Source organism: Thunnus albacares, chromosome 6, assembly GCF_914725855.1.
Source record: "Thunnus albacares chromosome 6, fThuAlb1.1, whole genome shotgun sequence".
Taxonomy (NCBI): Eukaryota; Metazoa; Chordata; class Actinopteri; order Scombriformes; family Scombridae; genus Thunnus; species Thunnus albacares.
Window position 1 is genome coordinate 16,127,647 of NC_058111.1, and position 26,217 is coordinate 16,153,863.

Below are 26,217 nucleotides of genomic sequence, written 5' to 3' on the forward strand. Positions count from 1 at the left end.
AAAGAGCAACAGAGGAGGAATTGACAGAAATAGCCTACGGCGTGAACAAAAAGGATGACAAAATGAGATGGATTGATAACATACATGAAGAAAACTGTGTGATATTAGAGAAATGTTGTGCAGTCTTCCAATATCTTATCAGTTCAACTTGCACAAATTTACTTAATTTAATTTTATACATATGTGACATTTGAACTGAATAAAGCTAATAAAAACATATTTCTGTATTTGTTAATTGATTATGCTCAGGGGTTGGTCCGTCTATTGTGAACGTTTGACCTTTGCTCCACATGTTTACAATGATGTCATATTTTTAGGCGATATCACATTAAGGAGGAGTGGCCAATTGTTACTATTTAGGCTCATATCTTTGCATCTTTTTGCATCTCACTCTCTGGTTTACCAGGCTGGCAGATTAACAAACAAGGCTCCAACATGTTGTCGCTTTGGGCTTTCAGATTAGGTACGGACGCACCTTTAAACAAATGGATTTAGTTTTCTTTCAGTGACAGTTTGTAACCAATAACTAATCATGTTTCTGGTTACGTTAATTTCAGTTTGGCTGATTTGCAGCTTAGTCAACGTTTGTGGTAAGTTAATTTTCTTTGATTGGAATAGCTGGGTGAAAGGATGTTAGATCAGACAGGATACAGAGGCTGTGAATGAACGGTCCATTGAGTCCAATCACCATGACTATGGGCTTCTACATGCCTGTGTATCTTACTTCACCCATGCATTACTTGACACTTGTTGCGTGCAAACGAAATCCAATCATTTAATTTGATCCCGAACGAGTGATCCCTCCCAAAAAGTTTCCAATTTAATCAGTTACACTGTCGTGCTATTCTGGATGACTCGCTTACCTAAGAGGGAATTTCTGTTTGTTGACAGAGTTTGCCACTGGAGCGGATGCAGCGTCAAAAAAGGACTGTTACAGGTAGGTGTACCTTCATTATGCCCTGTTTGTGTGTGTGCGTGTGTGTGTGTGTGTATGTGTGTGTGTACTCGCTCTTGTACATCTGTCATTGTGAGGAAGTTTTTGCAAAGGACATTCAAAGGGCTGTTTTTGAGAAGTGGTTCTGGAAAGTAGACTGGAATTAAGATTAGGGGAGGAGGAAGACATAATTAAACTGTGCGTGGGATGCACCTACAGTACATGCTGTTTTGAGGTTGATACTAAAGTCCTGACAACAGTCTTCGTAAAAATCCATCTGCAAGACGATTATCGGACACATTTGCCATTATTCACAATCTCTAGAGGATCACTCCTAACCATTTTGCCCCCTGACCCTCGTGCCCAGGGTTAAAGGGTTAAAATCTCACCAACAGTTTGGGCCATGCTGTCTCATGTCTTTCTAATAGTTTACAACAGGAGGCGGAAGAGCTGCATGGTTCCGATAGCTCATGTGACAGGTGCTCTTTAGTGGTGCAGCTGAAAATGCAAGGTGAAATAATATAATGAATTTATTCTTTGAGCACAGGCAATCAAATAGACCAACACCTATCGACTCTAGACCAAATCAGGCTGTGCGGCCAATCACAACCGGAGATCGGACTGATCAGAGTTGTAAACTCTGCCATAAGGGAGCACAAAGACGTTAATAGGACGAGGGGAGGACATTTCTCTTCGACTGATAACGTTAAAAGTAAAGTCAGACTTTGCTGTGGGCTTCCCAACTCATTTTAAAAAAGACGAGAGAGAGAGAGAGAGAGAGAGAGAGAGAGAGAGAGAGAGAGAGAGAGAGAGAGAGAGCTCAGAGCACCAGCGAGTGAGAGGGAGAGATAGAGAGAGAGAGAGAGAGCTCAGAGCACCAGAGAGAGAGAGAGAGAGAGAGAGAGAGAGAGAGAGAGACAGACAGACAGAGAGAGAGAGAGAGAGAGAGAGAGAGAGAATTTTTGAATTTTCAAAAACCTTTATTTACCTAGTCATCAAACCAATAGAGCATTAAAAAAACAACACCAAAATATTCAGCCCAGCATGTCCCCAAAACAGAGCTCCTCCTCATCAATGGAACACAGAACATTTTTATAACACCACACAGAGACAAAACAGTCCACATCATTCATCAACCTGTAACAGTTGTGATCAATTTTAAGTCTGCTTGTTATCATTTTTGATTAGTATGGTGATAACATCAAAATTCAAAGAACCATTTATCTTGTTCTTTCTGCTGATATAAACGGCCATCTTAGCTTGGCCCAACAGAAAGTTGAACAACTGGCACTTGTCACGAGTCCTCCTCGAGTATTTATAACCCAGGATGAAAACATAATTGGAGTAGCGGCAGTAGTGGCTTTCGCCGGCCGAGCCGGCTACTTCCAGTTTAGCCCTCTGGCTAACTTGAATGGGGATAAAACAATTCAACTGTGCGGCTCTTATAGGTTTTTGAAATGTGATCTGACCAAATGAATCAAATTCTGATAGTAAGACGAGTCATTTTGCGGGGGTTGTGATGCTTAAAAAATTTATCTGCTGATTTACGGATGTCTCTGTCATAATGTAAGTCTATGAAAAAAAGTCTTTTTGGACCCAATAGCGTCACGTGACGTTGTAATTACACGGTTTAACCGCTATGTCAAATTGGCCTCACAGCCTCACCTGGCGCATACACCAAAAAAGTTTCTAGCTTCCGGGTTTGCTTCCGTGTTGTGCGGCCCACTGAATATGGCAGTAGTGTTTCCACCCGCTGGCCCCGCCCGCGAGCTCCTGCTCTGCCCATAGACTTTACATTGTGATGATGTCACAGATTTTTAAATCGCTTTTCTCAGCTCGAGGAAAGTTTTACAAACATAAAATCAAATCAAAATTTCTTAACAGAAAGAGTCATGATTGACATCTGCAGTTTGAGGGGTTCTGTCAACAGTTTTACAGGCATCTCTTTCACAATGGTGGTCTATAGGGAAAATCCTTTTTGGGCCGCAGGGGGATTTTTCACTGCAGTACCGCGAGTGGCCACTGTGAAAAATTGGCTGCAAGGCTGAGCAGCTGCGCCCTATCCAGCTCTTATTATACATCCATGGGACGGGTGTCTGCTGTCCTCCTTAGGGCGGGATCGCCTACATCAATTTAATGTACTTCATTTTTTTCATGCTAATCTATGATTGGCCAAGACACATAAAATGACGCTCCAAGGGAGGACATTCTCCCTAACCAATCAACCATCAGAATGCAATATTGACATCTCGTTGGTCCAATGATAGTTTCCAGATTTCATTTTCAATTCTCTCCACTGTAAGGCAGAGTAGCAGCAGTAGATAACAAGCAGTAGATAGCTCCTTGTGTTAGCCAACACAACAGTTAGCTTGTTGTAGCAGCCTGAAGGACTCTTTATACATCCATGGAAGGACTGTTAAGGACTGTTGTTAAGCTAACAGGAGAATGGATCTGGACTGTGCCGCGCAGCAGTGACAGGACGCCGCCGGGGAGGCTGGAGAAACAAGCTACCGGAGAAACAACCAGGAGAGTTAGGTTGTTTGTCATTGTTGCTAATGATATCAAACTGGTTAACCAGCAGCCACAAAGTTCTGTTAACTAACAAACAAGATGACCAACAGCTACAAATGGATGTTATGACATAAATACTTCATCTCCATGATAGAAAGAAGAAGACGTCATATAACGTGAATCAGATACAGCTTCTCTCTCTCTGTCTCTTTGGTCGCTAATTTAATCTCTGATAGTTAAATGTCTCTGTGGATGTTGTGCGAAATTATCTCCTTAACAAGAATGCAGCAGAGACCATATAATGTGCAGTAGGAGGTTTGCTTGTTGAAGTTACAGTGAGCTGTCTGGACTCACTCATTCATTTGGAATTTATCCAGTTTTTAATTGAGTGGTTTTTCAGTCACCTGTTGATGTTGTGTGATTAGTGAATGAGTGTGCAGGAGGTCTGGCTGCTTGCTTGTGACAATTTCTTCAGTTCGTTTTTAACCTGAGCTGCATATTGAGTAGTAATCTTGAAGTAACTAGAATAATAACAGTACTGATGAGAAAATTAAATCTGCTGTCACAATAGAACAATACTATAAATTTGAATTTTACTTTGTTGGTAAAATGACACATTCTGACACACTCCACAGCTAAAATGAACACTTCTTTGTTTAGAAACAATATGTATATGCTAAATGTCTTTAAAGAAGCAGCCTTTTCACCACTCAGGGGTTGTTGTTCTTAAAAGCAAATTGTTTTATTGGCATATAAAATTGCTCCCCACTCCTCTGATTTCATCAGGTGGGAGGACTATGATATAGTATGATGCGTTTGTTGTAAGATTCCATGTTCATTTACTTCCTGTCCTCCTCAATTTTTGGAGTCACCAGCCGCCACTGGTGCTGGTGAATACTGTACATACCAGAGCTACAAAGATTCGTTGATTAATCGATTAGTCAATTGACAGAGAATTAATCAGCAACTATTATGATAACTGATTACTCATTTTAAGTCATTTTTAAGAAAAAAATACTAAAATTATTTGATTACAGCTTCTCACTTGAGAATATTTTCTGTTTTTTTTTTTAGTTTTTTATGACAGTAAACTGAATATCTTTGTGTTGTGGACTTTTGGTTGGGACAAAACAAGACATTTGAGGATGTCACCTTGAGCTTGGGGAAACAGTGATCGACATGTTTTAACCATTTCTAACATTTTATAGACCAGACGATTAATCAGTTAATGAGTAATCGATTTATTAATCACAATTTCATGCAATTTGTCAATTGCATGAAATTGACAAAAAAGCAGTTCAGCTCAGCAAGGAGATTGACCTTAAACCACTGAACTACTCAGACATGCCCTGTAGATCAGGAAAAGATGTATTTAACAAGCATATCAATCTGCATTTTAGGTAATAATGTTAAGGTAAGCTAGAGTGGAACTGAACTATGGTACATGATAGAGATGGAAAGCAACTTTGTACATGAGAGCAATATTATGAGGAGCACTGCAGTGAGCGGGTATCAAACACATAACCTTGTCATCTAAGGTGACACTGATCAGGAGAACAGTGTTCTAAAACACTGAGCCAACAGACATTCACAAAAATGAGAGGAAAAAAATCTCCATTTTGATGAGGAAAATGTATTTGTCTCAAACTAGAGCTTGAAGCCCAGAGATTTGTACATCATTAGGGAAAGCAAGACTAGTTTAACATGAGAATGAATGATATGTGTAAAAAGTGTTTGAAGGAAGAGAGAATCTGTAAGTTTAAGAAACTGGAGTGAGAGGAGACACACATCCTGCAGACTGTATTGCAGTCAATGACAACATGACAGGAACTCTCTATCAATTAAGGTTCAGATCTCAAAAGCTATAAGTCCTATGTGAAATGTATTTACATTTTGAGAGAGAAGAGGCTTGTGGCAACATACTGAGGCAGGATATGTGCTTGAGGAGTTAAAACTGTGGAAGTGAAAGCTGTTTAGAATTTTTTTTCTGGTCTAAAATTATCTGTGCTCTCCACTGTGCCTGATCACATGACACACTGGTGAGACCTGGCAAAGTCTGCAAAACCCCCGACTTTGGGCTTAAATTGCTGAAAAACTAAAAAAGATATCACTTAACAATCTGATAACTTTGAAAATTCAAAGTTTTGTGAACATTTTAAAGTTTGAATGGCGTCTGTAGGATAAGAGATGTCCAAGCAGTTGAGTGTCAAAGTGACAAAGGTTCCAACTCAGTTGGATGGTTCATCCCATAGACTGCCATTATAAATTTTAATGATTTAAAAAATTATATAAAATCGCTGAAACATGTTTCATTTCATTTCAAAAAAATACAAGCACACATCTACTGAATGAGTTGTACAGATTGACGTTTAAATGGTTTTTATAGCACAAAGTACGCAGCAGATTATTGTGTGATTGCTTTCAGCAATCACACAATAATCGATTAATCAATTAATGAATACAATTGTTAGTTGCAGGCTTAGTACACAGATACAGTGTATCTTGGGTACCTGTCTAGTTACAGTCCATCAGAGGGCAGTATTGCAAAGGATAAGGGTGAAATGTGGATCGGTGACACAGGATGCTATCGGTTTACCTGTAAAATAACTGCATTTTCCACATGTTTACAGCACTATCTATAGAATATTTGTGACTTGTTTGTGATAGCCGGGGTCATATTATCTATGCCTTCCAGAAAAACCTGCATGTCTACAGAGTATGACACCCGCGAGGCTGTGTGCTGTGAGAATCAACTTCATCAAGGCGCAGAGGCAGAGTTGTCATGTTGTGGACAGGAGGTTTTCAACCCTGCCGTAGCCACTTGTTGTAAAGTAAAACATGAAAACATCACGACAGGTAATGAGGAATTTTGGTTTTATGCAATTTAGTTGATACATGTGTCTATCCTTCAGAGTCTCTTCATTCGCTGAATGAAGAGTTAGATCTATCATAAACCTCTTGATGCTCATGAACACAAAGAACACCATGTGAAAAGCCTTCTTCAAATACCCTCTCGTCCTCCTGAGCCACAGCCACCCCCAAGTGTAGCACTGTTCAACTATAGTGCTGATGTCTGTATCTTGACTTGATCTCTGTTTCACAGTTAATATCACGCAGGGTATAAGCAAAACGGTGTCAGATTGCTGTGGACTGAAGGCCTTCAACTCACTCAATGAAATATGCTGCCAGTCAACTATCATAGTCAGACCTGTGCCAAATGCCCAATGTTGTGGTAAAGGTGAGCAGAGCATGGACACAATTTATGGATGAATTGAAATAATGTCAGCAATAGCAGCTGCACCATTACAAATACATATAACTTATTGGGTATTTTTCCTTACATCACATATAGATAAGATGATTTTCTGACACAAAACGATTGAAGTAAACGACAAAAAAAACTTTATTCTGCTTATGTTGCAACTGTTTTAGCTCAGACTTGCACAATTGTCCATGTAATGCATCTTCTGTTCACTTGTTGTCTGCAGGATACATGGTAGCTTGTACCCTGAGTTGTGGCATGATACAGTTTTAAGTATAATCATGATCTTTTCCACAGTGGCTTTTGATGAAGAAAAGCAGCTGTGTTGTGGTCCGAACGAGACGGTCTTGACCAGGAAATCACCAGATGAGCAATGCTGTGGACATGAGGTGTACAACACCAAGACAGAGTGCTGCTATGAGGCAGACGATGTTTTAAAGAAGGAGCCCATCTTTTCACAACGGTGTTCAAAGGAGTCAGGTGTGTCTGGCCATCATCCCTTATCTATATAAGGCAGTTTAATGTTATTGCATTGTATTTTTTGGGACCATGTACAGTGTTAAACATAAATGTTACTATTTGATGTACTGCTGGAACTAGCTGGAACCCTGAAGAGTATTTGCCAGATGATCCATGACTGTGGTCAGAGAAGCTTACTATTCAACAAAATACAGAATAGTTCACAAACGGGCTAACAGAAGTGCAGAAAAAGGAGATCTAGCCAAAGATATGGAAGGGAAATCATTCCCAAATTATTTTTAATGTGCACTGGCTTCTTTATAGTGAGAGTGGACAGGCTCTGTATTTCATCCCATGCCATCTTTTCTCTCATGAGCAGACAAAACCATCCACAAGTGTGTTGGACAGCAAGGACAGAGTTAAGCTAGCAAACATCAAATGGCAAAAAATGTACAAAAAAATTCCTGAACATGAGACACACAAGCCCCATAAGCAATGCTATTTATAATGGAAAAGCCTTCAGTACTCATTATTGGCCGCAACAGGAGCTGATTCTCACTTTCAAAAACACCTGCAGACTGGAAACTGACAATTATATTTTACTTTTAAAGACACTTTCCGCTTAAGTCACATTGAGGAAACTGATTAGAAATGACATGTGTTTCACCCATCCACCATCCAAAGTGCTTACAATGTTTCTGCTGCTCATTCACCCATTCACTCTCACATTCATGCACAAAGTCACACTTGGATGGTGGCAAGCTACCATGCAAGGTGCTGGCACAACCAATTTGGGTTCAGTATCTTGCCCAAGGACACATCGACATATGGACAGGAGCAGTTGGGGATCGAACTACCCACACTCTCGTCCTTCTGAGCCACAGCCACCCCCAAGTGTAGCACTGTTCAACTATAGTGCTGATGTTTGTATCTTGACTTGATCTCTGTTTCACAGTTAATATCACGCAGGGTATAAGTAAAACGGTGTCAGATTGCTGTGGACTGAAGGCCTACAACTCACTCAATGAAATATGCTGCCAGTCAATTATCATAGTCAGACCTGTGCCAAATGCCCAATGTTGTGGTAAAGGTGAGCAGAGCATGGACACAATTTATGGATGAATTGAAATAATGTCAGCAATAGCAGCTGCACCATTACAAATACATATAACTTATTGGGTATTTTTCCTTATGTCACATGTAGATAAGATGATTTTCTGACACAAAACTATTGAAGTAGACGACAAAAAAAATCTTCATTCTGCTTATGTTGCAACTGTTTTAGCTCAGACTTGCACAATTGTCCATGTAATGCATCTTCTGTTCACTTGTTGTCTGCAGGATACATGATAGCTTGTACCCTGACTTGTGGCATGATACAGTTTTAAGTATACTCATGATCTTTTCCACAGTGGCTTTTGATGAAGAAAAGCCGTGTTGTGGTCCGAACGAGACGGTCTTGATCAGGAAATCACCAGATGAGCAATGCTGTGGACATGAGCTGTACAACACCAAGACAGAGTGCTGCTTTCAGGAAGGAGATGTTTTAAAGAAGGAGCCCATCTGTTCACAACGGTGTTCAAAGGAGTCAGGTGTGTCTGACCATCATCCCTTATCTATATAAGGCAGTTTAATGTTATTGTATTGTATTTTTTGGGACCATGTACAGTGTTAAACATAAATGTTACTATTTGATGTACTGCTGGAACTAGCTGGAACCCTGAAGAGTATTTGCCAGATGATCCATGACTGCGGTCAGAGAAGCTTACTACTCAACAAAATACAGAATAGTTCACAAATGGGCTAACAGAAGTGCAGAAAAAGTAGATCTAGCCAAAGATATGGAAGGGAAACCATTCCCAAATTATTTTTAATGTGCACTGGCTTCTTTACAGTGAGAGTGGACAGGCTCTGTATTTCATCCCATGCCATCTTTTCTCTCATGAGCAGACAAAACCATCCACAAGTGTGTTGAACAGCAAGGACGGAGTTAAGCTAGCAAACATCAAATGGCAAAAAATGTACAAAAAAATTCCTGAACATGAGACACACAAGCCCCATAAGCAATGCTATTTATAATGGAAAAGCCTTCAGTACTCATTATTGGCCGCAACAGGAGCTGATTCTCACTTTCAAAAACACCTGCAGACTGAACTTGAGAAGAATAAAGCCATTTTACACAGATTTTTGGATGTGACCCTTCGCTTGGCGTCAAGGAATCTAGCATTAAACGGAAGAAAATAGACTTGAAGCTTAAAAATAGGCTTTGGGTTGCAGCCACACATGTAAAGGGTTAGCTGCTATGCAGCCTGTGCAGACAGTTGGATTGATTAATAAAACAAAATTGGCAACCGAACGTATACATACTTTGTTACAAATGACAATTATACACAAAATACAGAAGTACTTGCACAATTGTCCATGTAATGCATCTTCTGTTCTTTTCTATCCAAGCACTTGTTGTCTGCAGGATTTGTGGTAGCTTGTACCCTGAGATGTGGTGTGATAAAGTGTTAAGTATAATCATGATCTTTACCACAGTGGCTTTTGATAGAAAAAGCAGCTGTGTTGTGGTCTATCATCTATCATAAACCTCTTGATGCTCATGAACACAAAGAACACCTTTGTGTTGTTACTTATCCATGTGAAAAGCCTTCTTCAAATATTTTTGTGGTTTTGTTTTTACAATTCAATTGAAACTGTAAAACCTGTCACATGAATAGAATAACACACAGCAACGTAAATGCTGGCAGAGTTACAAACAGCAGAAGGTAATACACCTACCTGATGACACCTATTGAAAACGAGTGCAGTGTAATACAACAGCCCATCATTAAATTTACATTAATGAATGTAATAATGTTCCATTTTTGTTGAATCTGTTTTAGAGAGGTGTTGATTCAACTTCAGAGTCATTTTGGAGGCTGTAATTTGTGGTGCTGTTGAACTGTATTGTTTTTAATATTTTTCCCACCATATTTCATATCAGTTAGGGTAGACTATATAACTAAAAATATCAGGGCTATTGTTTCGTGCCATGTCTACGCATTCCTGTGCATAGACTCCGTCAGTACACAGGAATGCTTTCAGACACAGTGCTGTTACTGTTTGGCAGTTCTCAGAGCCAAATATGCAATAGCTGCACAGACTTGAAGCATAAAAATATGCTTTGAGTCACAGCTATGTCAAAAAAACTGTGAACAGTGGGATTGATTAAAATTACAATAAAATAAAACTGCAATAGACCGTATATATACCAACTGTGTTAAAAATGACAATTATATTTTACTTTTAAAGACACTTTCCGCTTAAGTCACATTGAGGAAACTGATTAGAAATGACATGTGTTTCACCCATCCACCATCCAAAGTGCTTACAATGTTCCTGCTGCTCATTCACCCATTCACTCTCACATTCATGCACAAAGTCACACTTGGATGGTGGCAAGCTACCATGCAAGGTGCTGGCACAACCAATTTGGGTTCAGTATCTTGAACCAAGGACACATCAACATATGGACAGGAGCAGTTGGGGATCGAACTACCCACACTCTCGTCCTCCTGAGCCACAGCCACCCCCAAGTGTAGCACTGTTCAACTATAGTGCTGATGTTTGTATATGACTTGATCTCTGTTTCACAGTTAATATCACGCAGGGTATAAGTAAAACGGTGTCAGATTGCTGTGGACTGAAGGCCTACAACCCACTCAATGAAATATGCTGCCAGTCAATTATCATAGTCAGACCTGTGCCAAATGCCCAATGTTGTGGTAAAGGTGAGCAGAGCATGGACACAATTTATGGATGAATTGAAATAATGTCAGCAATAGCAGCTGCACCACTACAAATACATATAACTTATTGGGTATTTTTCCTTACGTCACATGTAGATAAGATGATTTTCTGACACAAAACTATTGAAGGAGACGACAAAAAAAATCTTCATTCTGCTTATGTTGCAACTGTTTTAGCTCAGACTTGCACAATTGTTCATGTAATGCATCTTCTGTTCACTTGTTGTCTGCAGGATACATGATAGCTTGTACCCTGACTTGTGGCATGATACAGTTTTAAGTATACTCATGATCTTTTCCACAGTGGCTTTTGATGAAGAAAAGCCGTGTTGTGGTCCGAACGAGACGGTCTTGATCAGGAAATCACCAGATGAGCAATGCTGTGGACATGAGCTGTACAACACCAAGACAGAGTGCTGCTTTCAAGAAGGAGATGTTTTAAAGAAGGAGCCCATCTGTTCACAACGGTGTTCAAAGGAGTCAGGTGTGTCTGACCATCATCCCTTATCTATATAAGGCAGTTTAATGTTATTGTATTGTATTTTTTGGGACCATGTACAGTCCCATGATGTACTGCACCAGAGTTAGCTTGAGCTAATTTTCATCTCCAGTCCCTTAGGCAGGACACAATTAAAACATATAAAAGCACAACAGCAAACGGTAGACAATAAAAAACACACAGGAAACATGCAAATCAGTTTAAGTTGTACCCTCAGGTTTATATTTTCTGGTAAACATTTTTAAGTTTGCATGCCCACTGCAATTCACTCCCATGAAATGAGAAAGCAGTAACTTCGAATTATTACATAGACATGTTGGTGATGATAGACCCTCATTGAATATATAGCCTTTTAATGACATAAATAACACTGCAATCTGATTTTTAATCACAGATTTCCTTTACTTATTTGAGGAGAAATGATTGCCGTGTGTTTGAATGATGCGGCTGGTGGGACCTCCAACAATGCAATACTTGTTCTTATTTCCTCAATCTGTTTCTTTGGAAAGCCATACTTTATCTCCCTAACACAGACATGTGTGATTTATTTTGTTGGTCAGGTTTTTTTTTCTGGTGTTCAGAGTCTCCAGGAGCCAGAGAGTAATTAAGGGAAATGTCTTGACATGCAGGATGTGTCACTGACACCAACGCCTATGGTTTTACAATGACTGAATACAATGAATACAATGCATGCACTTTGTTTTTCTGCTGAAATGACATGTATTCCATCCTAAAAGTACAATGTGCTCTCTGTCTACAGGTGCGCAACAACAGGTAAGAAACAAACGCCTCTCTTCAGTTCATGTTATAAGAGTCTCAACAGCTAACCATAACAATAACTTCACTCATATATGTTCCTTATTCAATCAATCAATCAATCAATCAATTTTTATTTATATAGCGCCAAATCACAACAAAATACATTTTGTTTTCATTTTGGTGTTCTGCATACAATATAATATAAAGGGGGTAAATAAACAGAACACCTTACAGTATAATTAAATCCACTACAGTAGTTCTGCAATAAAGCTGACCTTTGTGAGGCTCATAATGTTTTTGTTGAGACTGTGTTAATTCAACAGGATCATGATCAGCTTTAAAGCCATAGTGTATATTGTATTGATAATGATGATAGGGGTCAGAGTTGTGTAGTAGTGTGTTGCCCTATAATATATTTACATAGTTTTTGTTTTGTTTTTTAGAAACCAAGCTCAAAGCCCAACTGGTAAGGTTTACTTGTCATACTGAGACCAACACAACTATATATATAAGGAATTGTGTGTCCATGCATTGTGTTGCTGCTTTTGTGTTTATTTTTTTGCTTATCTTTTTAAATCCACAGCACCAAGCCTCAGACACACCTCTGTGGGTCATCATGTTACAATCCGAATGAATTCCGCTGCTGTGAGAGAAACCAAACAGAGCCCCATTGGTGCTGTGCAGGTATGACTGTGGTTGTGTGGGTGTTACATCTGTCAGTTGTTATCTGATGGGACATTATGTTATTATGTTGGTGCCTGTCTATGTAGCTTAGAGTAAGTAATTAGAGTAAGATGACATCATAAGATATAGCTGACAAGCAGGTTTATTTAATAGAGCTGTTAATCTTTTCATGACTGACTTGTCTGTGGACACATTAAGTAACTGAAGCATACAGTAAGATTAACATGTTACTGGTTCAGGAGACCTTGTTAAGCTATTCTTTTTATGCAATTAATGTCTGTAGTCCCAAATCTTTATAATTTATTTTAAAACATAAGTGGTTTCCTGTCCCCCTAAATAATGTGTAGACACAAGATTTTTTGCTCTTTAAAAAAGATATTAACTTGCAGCTAGTGGTTAAATAGCATTCTCTCGTCAAGGAATCCAGATCACCAAGTTTGTAAATTCATCCCCAGATTTTCTCCTGAGGTGTTGATTAGAAAAGAAAATATCCTGATTGTTCATTTTGTCTTTATGGTAAACCATTATACAGGAATGGCCAAAGATGATGGGCTTCTGAAAAATGATTCTCTGCTACAACTTGTCAATTTAAACCCTTGCTTCCACAAGTGTGTTGCCTAATCGTAGTTCCAAATTATCCTTATCTCTGACACAAAATACTGTGTGGATAGATTCAACAGTAAAAAAAATATAGTATGCAGATGACATGTTTTGGAGAAAGTATCTCTCCAAAGGGATGGGAAAAGTAAGATATGGGTGTGGGAGCAGGATCAACTAGAAGCAGTCCTTTTTAATAACTTATTTATGTACTTATTTATTTTTGGAATTTCACAACTTGGGTGACCTGCTGGGTGACAAATTAGTGTCTAAGGAAGGTATTGGGCCACCCTGAGCATATATTGCATACTTTAGCATACATCCTAAAGCTCTACCAGAGGCATGGAAACCATTCCTCCGATAGATATTCCCTCATTTAGTGTTTGTGTAGCATTGAGATCTGGTGACTGTGGTGGCCATAGCATATGAGTCACATAATTTTCATATTTAATAGTCACTGACCCCCTGTACAGAAGCAGCTGTGTTCATTACGTTTCTCCACTGCATATACTGTATATTATAGTTAATATAACTCCCCTGCATAAGGTTTGAGAAATTATTGATTCAAAACAACATGTGTTAGTGATGACCCAACATAGCCAGTGCCTTCTAAATCTGTTACATATGACTGTCACAAAACACTGTCTGCTGATCTGCCACAGCTGTTGTTAATACTAGGTAAGGTTTAGGCACAAAAACTATTTGGTTAAGGTTAAGAAAAGATCATGGTCATGTGTAAAAGAAAGCAAAGTTCATTGTTAATTGCACCTTCCACTTGTTTCCTGATGAGAGAGTCATATTTCACACAGCTGCTAACGGTCACATAAATGTAATCACAGTTTGTTTTGGTAATTGAAACAATGATAAATCACCCCCTTTCCCCTTTCTTCACTGAATGAATGATTTTTTAAAATATTTATTACCACACTTAAGATGACAGCACACAGGAGCAAGCAACACTAAAAGGCTGTCACAATTCAGTCCAGGAAGTACAAAAAGAATCTACCGGAGAGGGCAGCTTCAGTCCTGAAGCTAAATGACTATTGCACATCTGTGCATTTTACTCCTCTGTGCTGAACATAAGAAACAGAATTAAACTTGCATTCTGATGTTAGGTTTGTCCTTTTTCACCTGCTTCATTTTTCTTTTGGAAGAATGAATGGTAAAGGACTTCACATAAACCACACTGACCGATGCCTTTGGAATGCCAGTCCTCTTATCACCTCCAGGGAAAGAGTGGAGTATGTCTGGTCATAGACCACAAAAATTAAATTCTTATTTTTTTAATGTACAAGATTGATGTCAGGGGAGATGTGGGTGGTATCTGTGGGGAAAGAGGGCAGGATGTACATGTGACAAAAGTTGTTCACATGGTTTAAAAAGGTACAATGCCAGGACACACCCAATAGTTAACCAAAAGTGTTGAAATATCAAATGAGTCACTGCATCAAGAAGCTTCTGTAGGTCTTAATTACATGCAGGTCATCCTCTAATCAATAAGCAACTCAAGGGAACATGTTTGTAATAGAAAATCAGTAATAATATGTAATAATAATGTTAACAACAATAGGGTCTGTGGCACAAATCATGAATAATGAATGTCAAAGACTTCCAACTCGCCACTTTCCCTATCTTTCCCTTTCCCTATCTTTGCTGCTGCAGTTTTCATTTATCTTTTTTGTGTATTTTTGTGAACAGTATAAAATGGGAGTCCACACCCTTCCACTTCCCTTCATTTGCACTCTGGAGGTTTAAACATCATGTAATATTTTATCAAAGAGGGTTTTGTCATGAGAAATGTTGCAGCTGCTAGAGAAAACCTTAAAAGGTGGTGCTGAATTTTTCTCACCCTCATCTATTGTTGTCTTTATCTTTGGGATTTCCCATGAAGTCATCTCTCTCAGTCGTCATTCATCCCCAGGCCCACTTCCAAGACTCAAGTTACTGCCAAGTTACTGTCACTGCTGCTGTTAATTTCTCTGTCTTGTATCCACCCTTGCACACCCACACACCCCTCTGTTTAGGTCAATGTGATGCTGTACCGACAGTGTATAACCCACGTACACATGTCTGCTGTGACGGCTGTGTATCTGATGGGAAGCCTTGGATTGATCAAGTAATGTACCTATAACCTTTTCTGTTTCTCACTGCAGACTTTGTGTTCTTCTGTAAGAAACTTAAACTACCCTCCCCAGTGGGTGTTGTAGGCTACTAAAAAACAGTTCAATCACTCGTTATTCTAAATTTTGTTCTAATTAGTTTTTTTTAAAAGGAGTTAAGAATGAACTCACTGAACTCCAAGAAAAAAGAACTTCAGAGGTTAGAAAAAAAATTCCAGTGCTTGTTTTTCTAATTGGCTGGCCTTCAGGCAGGCAGCATTTCTAGTAGATAAAGTAGTTTAGCATATTTGCAATATAATCTACACAAAGTCCCAGTATCCCAGTTATCACTGTAAAGAAAACAACCTCTGTTGTGTTGGTGCAGCATCACAGAGAGAGCTCGGAGCTCCTCCCAGCCCCTTACTACAGAATTTGAGGGTGTTTTTTATTTAATGGATAAGAAGTCCTGCTAACGTTAGTGCGTATGCAAAAGGATGATATAACAATGCCTTGGTAAGACTTGCACAACATGTACATATTTTATGTGTAGAATGTAGTATTTGAAAAGATTTTTATGCATTTGGTCTGCATTTTTTTCCTCATATTTTTGTCAGAATTCATGAATTCATGCACAATTTACTGTATTTTCTCTGATTCTTCAATTGCTGCGGAGAGGCTCTGTATAGTTTCGCGCAACCTGGAGTTCTCTGTTGTAATAACACCTTGTACGCGGGCAGAGAAGATGGAGAAGAATGTTCAGAGGACAGTATTCCTTACAACCTGGCTAAAGGGACTATATGTTTTTCTCAGTTTCATGGCTTACCTGGACTGGAGCAGCACTGCTGTGGGAGAGAAGTCTACCGGCCTGATACTGAGATCTGCTGTGATGGACACAGGTGAATGCATACATGTGTGCATGCTTGTCTGTGAAAAGACAGATTCAGTGAGACTGAAGACCTTTTTTTATTAGCTTAGTATATTGCTGAGTCTGGCGTCTGGTCTTTTTCCCTCTTGCTGATCAACAGTTGAGTCTGTTTTTTTCCATAGTCTGGAGGACATGTGGGAAACAATTTTGTTTTGTTTCTCTGAGACAGGGTTGGGGTTTCAGACAGGAGTGGCAAGGAAAAAATTCTCTGTGGCTTATTTACGCAGTGTTGAAAGCATGTGGCATTCCAGCAGCCAGAATGACCTGGTCTCTTCTTTGTTTAGTTTCTGGCATGCAGCGACAGAGTCAATGAGTTTGTCTGGGTAAATTTTTTTTTTTTTAAGTTTTAAAATTTAAAACAGATATGTGCATGTTACAAAAATGGAAATACTTCCCCCCAAAGTCCCTTTAACAGGGAAAAAACTGTATGTTTTTGGTGTGGCATTCTGATTACAGCTGCAGTAATCAATATTTTTAATTATGTAAATTTGTGATAATGTGTAATATGAAAGCAGCCACATGTGGTGATTAATCCACAGGGAATGACTATTATTACCCATCGAACTCTGCAGCTCTCTCAGCTTTTTACCATTACTTTAGGTCACAGTTTTGGTTTTGGGGTTATTCCTGTGTGGTCAACTCTCAGCTGCTCTCATCAGTCTTTTTTCCAGCTCCAGCAGCTTGTTGTTTTCCACAAACAAACACTGTACGCTACCTGGCCAGCATCAAACAGCACAAAGACAAAGTTAGCAACTAGCTGATGAAGAAAGTCAAACATCTAGCTAGCAAAAAACCTAGATATTTTTTTGGAGGAGTTGGTGGGAATCAAAAGGAGAGAGGATTTTGTATCTGTCTGGGTCAGGTGGCCAACTCTGTGCCTGCCAGGTGTGTAAGTTGGCAGTGTTTGTTAATGTGTTAGCCAGATCAACCTGATAATAGGGCTTTTGTCTGTCAGCCTCTTTTTCCGTTCTCCCGCTCTTAGCACTAAAAACTTGATTAATATAGCTCCAAAGAAGTTATCCTGCAACGTGACATCCAGAGAAAACTTATTCTAACTCATACTCCTGTGAATGTAGAATTATCTGTCTTAGTTAGAGGTGGATTTGGGTATGACATAACCAATCCACATTAAATACAGTTTCTTTGTCAATATCATGTCATGTAATATTAGTTACCTTTATTCAGCACTTATGGGCGGCCAACTAATTTTTCAGTGCAACAGCAACACCTGATATCATGTTACTTCTTACTGTACATAAATAATGTTCCATGCAGTGAGGTATTAAGATTTTGAATTTAGGAAAAAGAGAGCACTGGTATTGTGTGTTATAATTGGTATTGGCAGATACCCTACATAGAGAATATACCTTATTTATTTGTCCCTCCTCATTTGATATTAATTAAGATCTGTGTTTCTCCACACGTACATCTCAATAGAGAGAAGATTCATTTAAAATGCTGTGGGATTAAAGCCTATGACATTAAAGACCCACAGATGAAGTGCTGTGCAGGGAGACTGTACAACCTGACGTCCATAGGCGAGCAAGGACATGACGAACAGTGCTGTGGATCCATTCTGCATAACTCCTCATCAGTAGGTTTTATTGATAACAATGATAATAACAACAGTCCACTGGCTCCTTTGTCAGAGACAATTTCATTTAATTTTTTTTTATATCTATGACCTAAAATGTATCTTGAAGTAGTTTTGAGGAAATATGCTCATTTTTCTTTTTACATACTATCTTTTTTTTTAATTATACTGTAGTCCCAGGGTGTATTTAGCTTGTCTTGGCAGTCAAAAAATTATAGGAAACAACTAGCAAAGCTCTGTCAAATGTAACAAAAATATGCCTTCAACAACTCCAAAGTTTCACATGTCATAAATCATCAGTGCATTCATGAGTAACCTTTTGTTCAGAGTTGTAAAAAGGTGTCCAAAGACAGCAACCTCACTGTAAGCAGTGGTAATGTGAGATTCTGTGTGCTTGAAATATTGTATCAATATTGTGTCACCTTTTTGTCTATTTTTCTGCACGTTTGACAAAGCATGGCAAACTTGCAACCATCGCTCAGTCTATTTGTGAATAAAGACTTACAGATCCTTCCTTAGTTATGGGCAAAGGCAGAGGACCCTGCACATATTCTTAGACCAAATGGAAAGAAACATTTCTAATCTAAACCTACACACAATCATGTGTTTACTTTAGAGTAAATGTAGAGTAAATGTATGTATATGCCTAAAATTCTGCCCCAATGAGATCCATGAGAGAGACAGATATCTGTATATGTTATATGTCTGGAAAGAATGGCAAAGAAGAATTTTGTTGCTGCCAATTAATGTGACCATTCAAACTGTTTATAATATTCCTTCTTTGGGTCAAGAGTGTATGCTGCTCGAGTGAGGACAACGAGGTGCTCTACCCTATCAAGACAGGATTCGGATGCTGTGGTCACCTCTACTATAACTCCACTCTGTGGTCATGCTGTGCAGGGAAGCTGAGCCCAGTCAGTCAGTTGTGTGCAGGTTGGATGTTTTCCTTACGGAATTGTGCTTTGTTTTTTGTCATTTTGACTCCAGTGGTATGTTTCCTATCAATAATTTGTGAAATCTTCTTTTTCAGAATCCAGACTTCTGTCACTGAACAATCTGAATGAAACAGATCTTTGCAAAGAAAGTAAGTATTTTGGGGGGGAACATGTGAACTTGGAAACAAATTTTGTTTATGCATACAGTATATGTGGATTTGTGTATTTAATGTGTATGTGTATATATCCCTGTTTAGTGTACATCGGGACTGTGGAGAGTGTGTCTTTGGTCACCGTCGTGTTCAGAAACGTGCTGAAAATCCATGGAAGAAACGGAACGGTGAAACCTCTGGCTTTGCCTCGTTTCCTGAAAATACCTGATCACTACAATTCTACTAAACTGATCCCTGGCAAGACCTACTTCTTTCATGATTCTACTAAACTGATCCCTGGCAAGACCTACGTCTTTAATGATCTGAATTTCTTTGCAGATTTCAAACACCACTCTGACCTTCAGTCACTCGATTTCATTTTTTCTAAGTGTTATGAGCAATGATGGTCTGGGGCTGCATGCAGCCCTCCAAAGGCCCTGTCCTCACAGTGAAGCTGCAGGGTTTATGCACTTTCCAATTTTGACCAAAACCCAGGTGATTTCTGAATGTAGTCTTAATCGTGCCTTGTCAGCTACCTAAGAAGATATAATGTATGAATATGACAACTTTGGAGTTACGTGAGTTACCTTAGGTGTATTCTTCCTCTTCCGATGGAGGCTATGCACGGACAAAGACAAAATTGATATCAACCCTACCAACCAACTACTGGTAAGACATTAAGCAAGTAAACAATCCCAAATTTCAAAGTAGCAGGGCATTACTTGAATTATTTACTATGATGTTTTACTGAGTTTCTAATTGTAATCCTTATACCACTTGTTACTAAGGACAGTAATTAGTACATTGACCAATATGGTGACAAATTCAACTGTACACTGTGAAGTACTCCTCCTATTCTACTATGATTATTTTCCAAAGTTTGACAAAAGCTACAGCATTAAAACCTTGGTTTCTGCAGTCTAAACTATACAACCAATATTAATTTGGTGTGAAAGTAACCGACTTCCTAGCTATCATGGTGGCAGCATGCAAGTGTATCAATACATAGCTTGATTCTTACATAAGCTAAACAGCTAATATGTTTTGTTTTTCAGAATATTATGCTAATTTTCATTGTTTTTATATACCTTTGAATTTTGTCCAGATCTACTCATAAATGTCAATTGTTTGCACATGTCCTCCACTCATATGATTGTATGTTTATATGTAAATGGCATAAAATATTGCTCGTGTCATGATTTATGAAGCTAGTAATGAATTTGCCTTTCATCAAAAATATCAGGGATACAAATATGTATGTGGATGACCTTATCACCTAGTGGTTCCATTGTGGTGACTTTGATTTGTTTTTCACCATAACTATTTTTTTTCTCCTTTGGTGCATTCATGCTTCAGTTGTTAATCAAGTGAATATAATTTTTGTACTGTGATACACTAAGAAATTGTGAAAATAGCATCTGTTTTGCATTTGTACTGTACTTTACTCATTCATACAACTGTATGTGAAAGACATAAACAATTTACATCTAACCAAAGATATTTTTCATAAAAGCAACATAAACACTTAGTATTGCATGTTTTAATACAGTATGTTTGACTTATAAACATACAATTTTAAATTGCATGTTTATTTTTAATTGACTCACATGTGACACCACATACAGTACTTTGGGTGCCTAATGTGTTTTTAAGTTTTCAGTAAAAAAAAACAAAAAACAGTTATTGTTGTATCCTCTCTTTGTTTTTCACCACAAACGTACTTCTGAAATCACAGGATGTACATTTTGGTCTGACGTTTTTGTGTGGGCTTTTTTGGCTCTGACTAAGAGCTCCAGCAGTCAAGAGGAGACTGTTTTGCTGTGTTTCTCTGCAACAGTGTGAGGATTTCAGATAGGAGTGGCAAAGGAAAAATTCTCCTCTTTGTTCAGTTTCTGGCAACCTTTAAAACACACCCAGTGACAGAGACAGGAAGTGTTTGTCTGTCTGGGACAAAAAAAAGACACTTAGATGCTCATAATATATTTGTGAAAAGGTTATTGTCACAATCATTCCTCCTCTCCTTAATTACTCTCCTACTGATGCTGTTGCACGATTTTCCTAACAACTTCAGCTGAACATGTGTTCTTGCACAGATTGAGGACTATGGATTTTGTCCAACATTCTTACAGTAGAGTAGAGAGAGAGATAGAGAGAGAGTAGTTGGCAGTTACATATTTCATTTGGCAGCAAGTGAACTTCGTGCTTAATGACTTAGCAGCAAGAATGACAGCGGAATAAAAAGGAAAGGTAGAGCAGAGAAGGAAAGAGAGAAAAAAAGAAAGGTAAGTAAACATGCTAGCTAGCTAGCGTTTGCTACCTAGCTAACGTTTGCTACCTAGCTAACGTAGCTAACGTTAGCGATGCATCATCATCATGACCTGTCAAGATTGAAACTGCCAAGAAACTGGACAATCAATAATAAAAGTGGTAGTTCCCTTTCTAATTTCCTCAAAAACATTGATATCTAGTCTAGTTAATGTGGTCAATATTATTTTAAAATTCATCCGTTTTGGTGAAAATTTCAGTCAGTTGGTTCATACTTTGAGCTCATAATTCAAAATTATTGAGACAACACAACATCTTCTGTCACACTATTCTATGTTATTTAATGTTTGTGTTGGTTAAAGGGCTATTTTAACCTTTGATGGGTAACGGTTAGTGTTTATCAGTAAACTGAGAAGGTTATTGTGCTCTTGCTCTGTTCTTTGAATAGGTGAAGAGAGTTGTTAACTCTATTATATTGGTACATTAAAAGATATGGTGTGCTGTGCTATTGCTTTTTTCTTTTTGAAGGTGGGGAGAGTAGCATTGGTGCATCTAGCAGCATCTAGCATTGGTGGTAGTAGTAGCAGTGTTGTCTCCCTCCTTAATGATATCTACCTTTGGTTTTACCAGTTTTTGGCTCATTAGTTTGTTATTCACATTCACTAAAATTCACCAGAATGCAGGAAATAAAGTCTTTGTAACTAAAATTTTCCTAGTGTAGGACCCCCAGACCCCCCGCTTAAAAAGTGGCCTGACTGGGGTTATATTTGACGGTATATTTCCCAGCCTGAATGATTTTACCAGTCCGGCCATGTATATATCACAGTCTCTTGACTTTGTACTACATTGTACATTGTAAATAACTTTAGTACAAAGAGGTTCTGATATGTAGCACAACAAGCTACCAAAGCTCTGTAAATAGAACAGTGTTCCTGTACATGCATAGTGGCGTTTGCTGTTATTAGTCTTTGGAATAATTTCTAAACAAAATACCATGACTATAATCTTCATGTTGAAGGGACATGTCACCTAGTGCAACAGTGTGGCTCATTAATGTATTTTAATAGCTTTTGGACAACAACAAGCACTACATTTATCAGTGCTAATGATATACTACTACTGACATTGACAATGTCCTGGCTTCCCTATTTAAGATGTGGTTCAGAACATCAGATATTTGAGAGTTTCAATCCACCCTCCATCGCTGTATAAGAAATAATTACAAGACACATAAAACAGAAATAGACTCTAATTTACAAAGGTAGAAAATTTCTCCCTTATCATTTCACTCTTGCAATTTTTTTTAGTTATATTCAACCTTTCCCATGACCTTAAGAGCACTGGACAAAATAGCACTTCAAAGCTCTGGTTGTATGAGGCCAAAAACCTCCTAGCTATGGATATGGATTCTAATTTTGTATTTTGTATATTTTTCTAAAGTTTTCACTGTGCTTTTCATGGTGCAACGAGATGGTGACTAATTATGAGAAATAAACAAACCATGAAGCATCAGTTTGGGACTCTCCATGCTCAACTAAGCCAAGGGCTGTTTCAGGTTAAGACTTGATCTGCTCCATCATCTCTGCTGAGCTATTTAAAAATAATTTGGCATTATTGTTAGAGTTAATCACTGTTCTTGCGTAAATATTATGCAAGAATATACCCAGCAGGCACCTTCAATCACTCATATTTCATAGTACTAATTGCCATTTGGGAGGCAACCCAACTTCACCCCCTCACCGGAGAGGTAGCAGAGTTCACAGTCCTGCAGGGCTCCAATCACTCTAAGACCAGAATCATTTCAATTTACCTGGTCATCTCTTTGCTTCTTTTTTTTAATCTTAAATTGCAACTATGATGCACTCTTAGTGTGACATTCTTATACATCCATTTCTCACAGCCTTGTTGAGGCCCAAGGTCGTGGCCTCCGTACTACTCCGTCCTGGTAAAGACCTCCTCTAAGCCCATATCTTTTGACACACTCAGAACTGTCAACTCTCCTGTTTTTTGCGGGTTTCTCCCACCGTGTTCCATGCTCCAAAAGGGGCTGATGCGCTGAAACTGAGCAAAACAGAGTCTTAGGAGAGACTCAGTGGCCACACATTTCTCCAGTCTCTGTTTAGCGTTGTTAGGTTAGGCTAATCCATTGTTGCTAACTTCAGGGCTAACCCCCTTCACATTTCCAGCAGTTGGGGAAACTGACAAGACTTTTTTTGGTCTCAAGAAGCTGCAGCATTTATTAACTGACACACTGTAGCTTGTAATCTACATTTACTGCCAGATTGACAACTTGCTGCTTTTCCTCTGCTCCGCTCGCATTCAAATCACTTTTCTGTTGCTCGCTCTCTCGCTCAACCACACACCTGCTGCGCACACACATTATGCACTGCCCTATTCCTTAAAGGAGCTACACTACCAAGAGTTTCCCAAGCAATGACACAGAGGTTGACTCGCGTTTTGGAACAGTGCTGCACAGAGAGGCCCCCCAACGCTATTGATTTTGGAATTAATGGATATTTGGTGTTATTTTTGGCATTAAAAATTTTTTTTGGCCTGGCAAGGGTTCTTGTTGGACTGGTGCCCCGCCAGGCCTGTACAATTGTAACCGGTTGACTCTGTGTTGTGTCGTAAGGAAGAGGCTCAGACGAGTGTTTCGTTGGAGGCCACCATTCATTCCGGCAACTGACAAATGTAAATAAAAAGAAAATATCCTCCGGTCAATCGTGACGCTAACTTAGGCTCCTCTCCCATGAAGTATAACAAAAAGGGGCAGCCATGTTGCAACAAACACACCAAAAACACAGAAAACGTACCTAACAGAAGTAAATGAAAAGAAAATATCCTCCGGTCAATCGTGACGCTAACTCAGGCTCCTACACAAATCAAATAACGGAATTGTGTTACCATACTGTACAATAAGTCCAAACTGATAAACAAACTTCAAAAAAAAGGGAGTGCACAACGTCGCTTACCTTTTCTATGAAGTATAACAAAAGGGGAGAGGTAAAGGTGGGGGACATCATTTATAGGGGGGGCACCCACAAAAGTGAACGTAAGGGTACAGTGAACTGAGCCTTAAATGTTCCACTTGTTGGAGGAGTGACACGTCAGGATTTAACTATTTACAAATTTTGTGTGATTATAATATGCTGCACAGTTGACCCTGTTACACAATTATAGGGGAAACATTGGAATGGCCATCATATACTTCCATCATAATGTTCTTGTCAGAGTCTGCTCTCCCCCTCACCTGTTGCTGTGGGAATCATCCAATCATCCAATCATTCAGTCTCACTCTCTGCTCTGCCACACCCCTCATTAGTTCAACCACCTTCAACTGGCGCTCCCACCTGCTCATCATCTGCAATCAGCCAGTATATAAGCTGCCTCGGCCCACTCCCTCCTTGTCAGATTGTCTACGCTACTATGCTCAGTCATCTTGCTATCTTCACTGGACTGCCTTCCCGGTTTCTGATCAGCTTGTCTTCGACCATCGCCCCTCGTCTCTGCCCCGGTAAACCCACCAGCCTTCTGTCCCTGACTCTGAGTTCTGCCTGCCTGTTCCCTGGTCTTTGTCTGCTGTGGGAGTGGAAGATCGGGGTTAAAAAACTGTGTTTCTCTGACCGTGCTAATATTGCCCTGACATCGTGTGAAATAAAGACTGCAAAGTTTATACCCGTGTCATTTGTGCTGCTATTGGGTCCAACCTATACCCGTTACAGTACAATCTGACCAATTATGGATCCAGCGCACGAACCCTCACCGCTGAGTCGCCTTGAAAGGATTGAAGGTGTCCTTCAACAACATGAGGCCATGATGACAGCAGCAGTGACTGAAACCAAACAGGCAGCAGCAGCCCACGAGCAGGCGCTAACAATGTTAGCTGGACAGCTGCAGCAGTTAACAGCCCTGCTAACCCAAGCCCCTCAAGCCTCTGGGGCTGCTTCTCCTCCTGCTCCGCCTGCTACTGCTCCTGCACTTGCTCCAGCCCCTTTGCCACCCATGGATGCCCCTGAGCCCCAGGTGGGAATCCCGGAGCGCTACGAGGGTGACCGAGAGACCTGTGGCCCTTTCCTCACCAACTGCTCTCTCCTGTTTGCTCTGCAGCCCCGCACCTTCGCCACTGAGGGAGCGAAGGTTGCATTCGTCATCAACCATCTGACGGGCAGAGCTCGGTTATGGGGGACAGCCGAGTGGGAGAGACGGTCACCAGCCTGTGCTTCCTTTGACCTGTTTGCCACAGAGCTTCGTAAGGTATTTGGCTTGGATACCTGTGGTCCTGAGGCAATCGGAGGTCTGATTGGACTGAAACAGGGCGAGAGAACAGTGGCAGACTACTCCATAGACTTTCGCACCAGAGCCAGCCGAAGCAAGTGGAACAACTCGGCCCTCTGTGACGCATTCCTCCACGGGTTGGCCGACTACATCAAGGATGAACTGGTTTCCCATGACCTGCCCACCACGTTGGATGGGGTGGTTGAGTTGGCCACCCGCATCGACCTCCGCATCCAGGCCCGGCGACGAGAGAAGCGTCAAGGGGGAGGCCATCGCCCTCTGCCGTCCCGCTCCCATGGGGGTGCCGTCGCAGCCAACTCTGCCTCCTCCTCAGCTCTGCATACAGGGGATCCTGAGCCTATGCAGCTGGGACGCACCTCCCTCACCCCAGAGGAGAAGGAGCATCGCCGTAAGGCCAACCTCTGCCTTTACTGTGGAGCAGCAGGGCACTTCATCTCCAGATGTCCAGCAAA

General features: G+C 39.8%; 1 protein-coding gene across 6 annotated transcripts in view; it reads left to right on the plus strand.

The window, feature by feature from the left end:
- The window catches only part of si:ch211-195m9.3 (galaxin), a 28,368-nt gene extending 7,942 nt beyond the window's left edge, over positions 1–20,426 (plus strand). Inside the window, exons 1-17 of one of the 6 annotated variants that reach the window (XM_044354954.1) lie at positions 421–463; positions 558–590; positions 892–937; positions 6,141–6,301; positions 6,549–6,683; positions 7,005–7,187; positions 8,579–8,758; positions 11,280–11,444; positions 12,220–12,233; positions 12,662–12,684; positions 12,802–12,902; positions 15,524–15,615; positions 16,409–16,494; positions 17,961–18,117; positions 18,903–19,050; positions 19,148–19,201; positions 19,310–20,426. In XM_044354954.1, coding sequence (XP_044210889.1) covers positions 436–463; positions 558–590; positions 892–937; positions 6,141–6,301; positions 6,549–6,683; positions 7,005–7,187; positions 8,579–8,758; positions 11,280–11,444; positions 12,220–12,233; positions 12,662–12,684; positions 12,802–12,902; positions 15,524–15,615; positions 16,409–16,494; positions 17,961–18,117; positions 18,903–19,050; positions 19,148–19,201; positions 19,310–19,608 — 1,905 coding nt within the window. In that variant the 5' untranslated portion in view covers positions 421–435 and the 3' untranslated portion in view covers positions 19,609–20,426. Of the gene's footprint in view, positions 1–420; positions 464–557; positions 591–891; positions 938–3,319; positions 3,470–6,140; positions 6,302–6,548; positions 6,684–7,004; positions 7,188–8,578; positions 8,759–11,279; positions 11,445–12,219; positions 12,234–12,661; positions 12,685–12,801; positions 12,903–15,523; positions 15,616–16,408; positions 16,495–17,960; positions 18,118–18,902; positions 19,051–19,147; positions 19,202–19,309 lie in introns of those variants that run through there. The other 5 variants (XM_044354955.1, XM_044354951.1, XM_044354952.1 and 2 more) reach the window with 5 other exon arrangements.
- Positions 20,427–26,217: the final 5,791 nt, after the last annotated feature.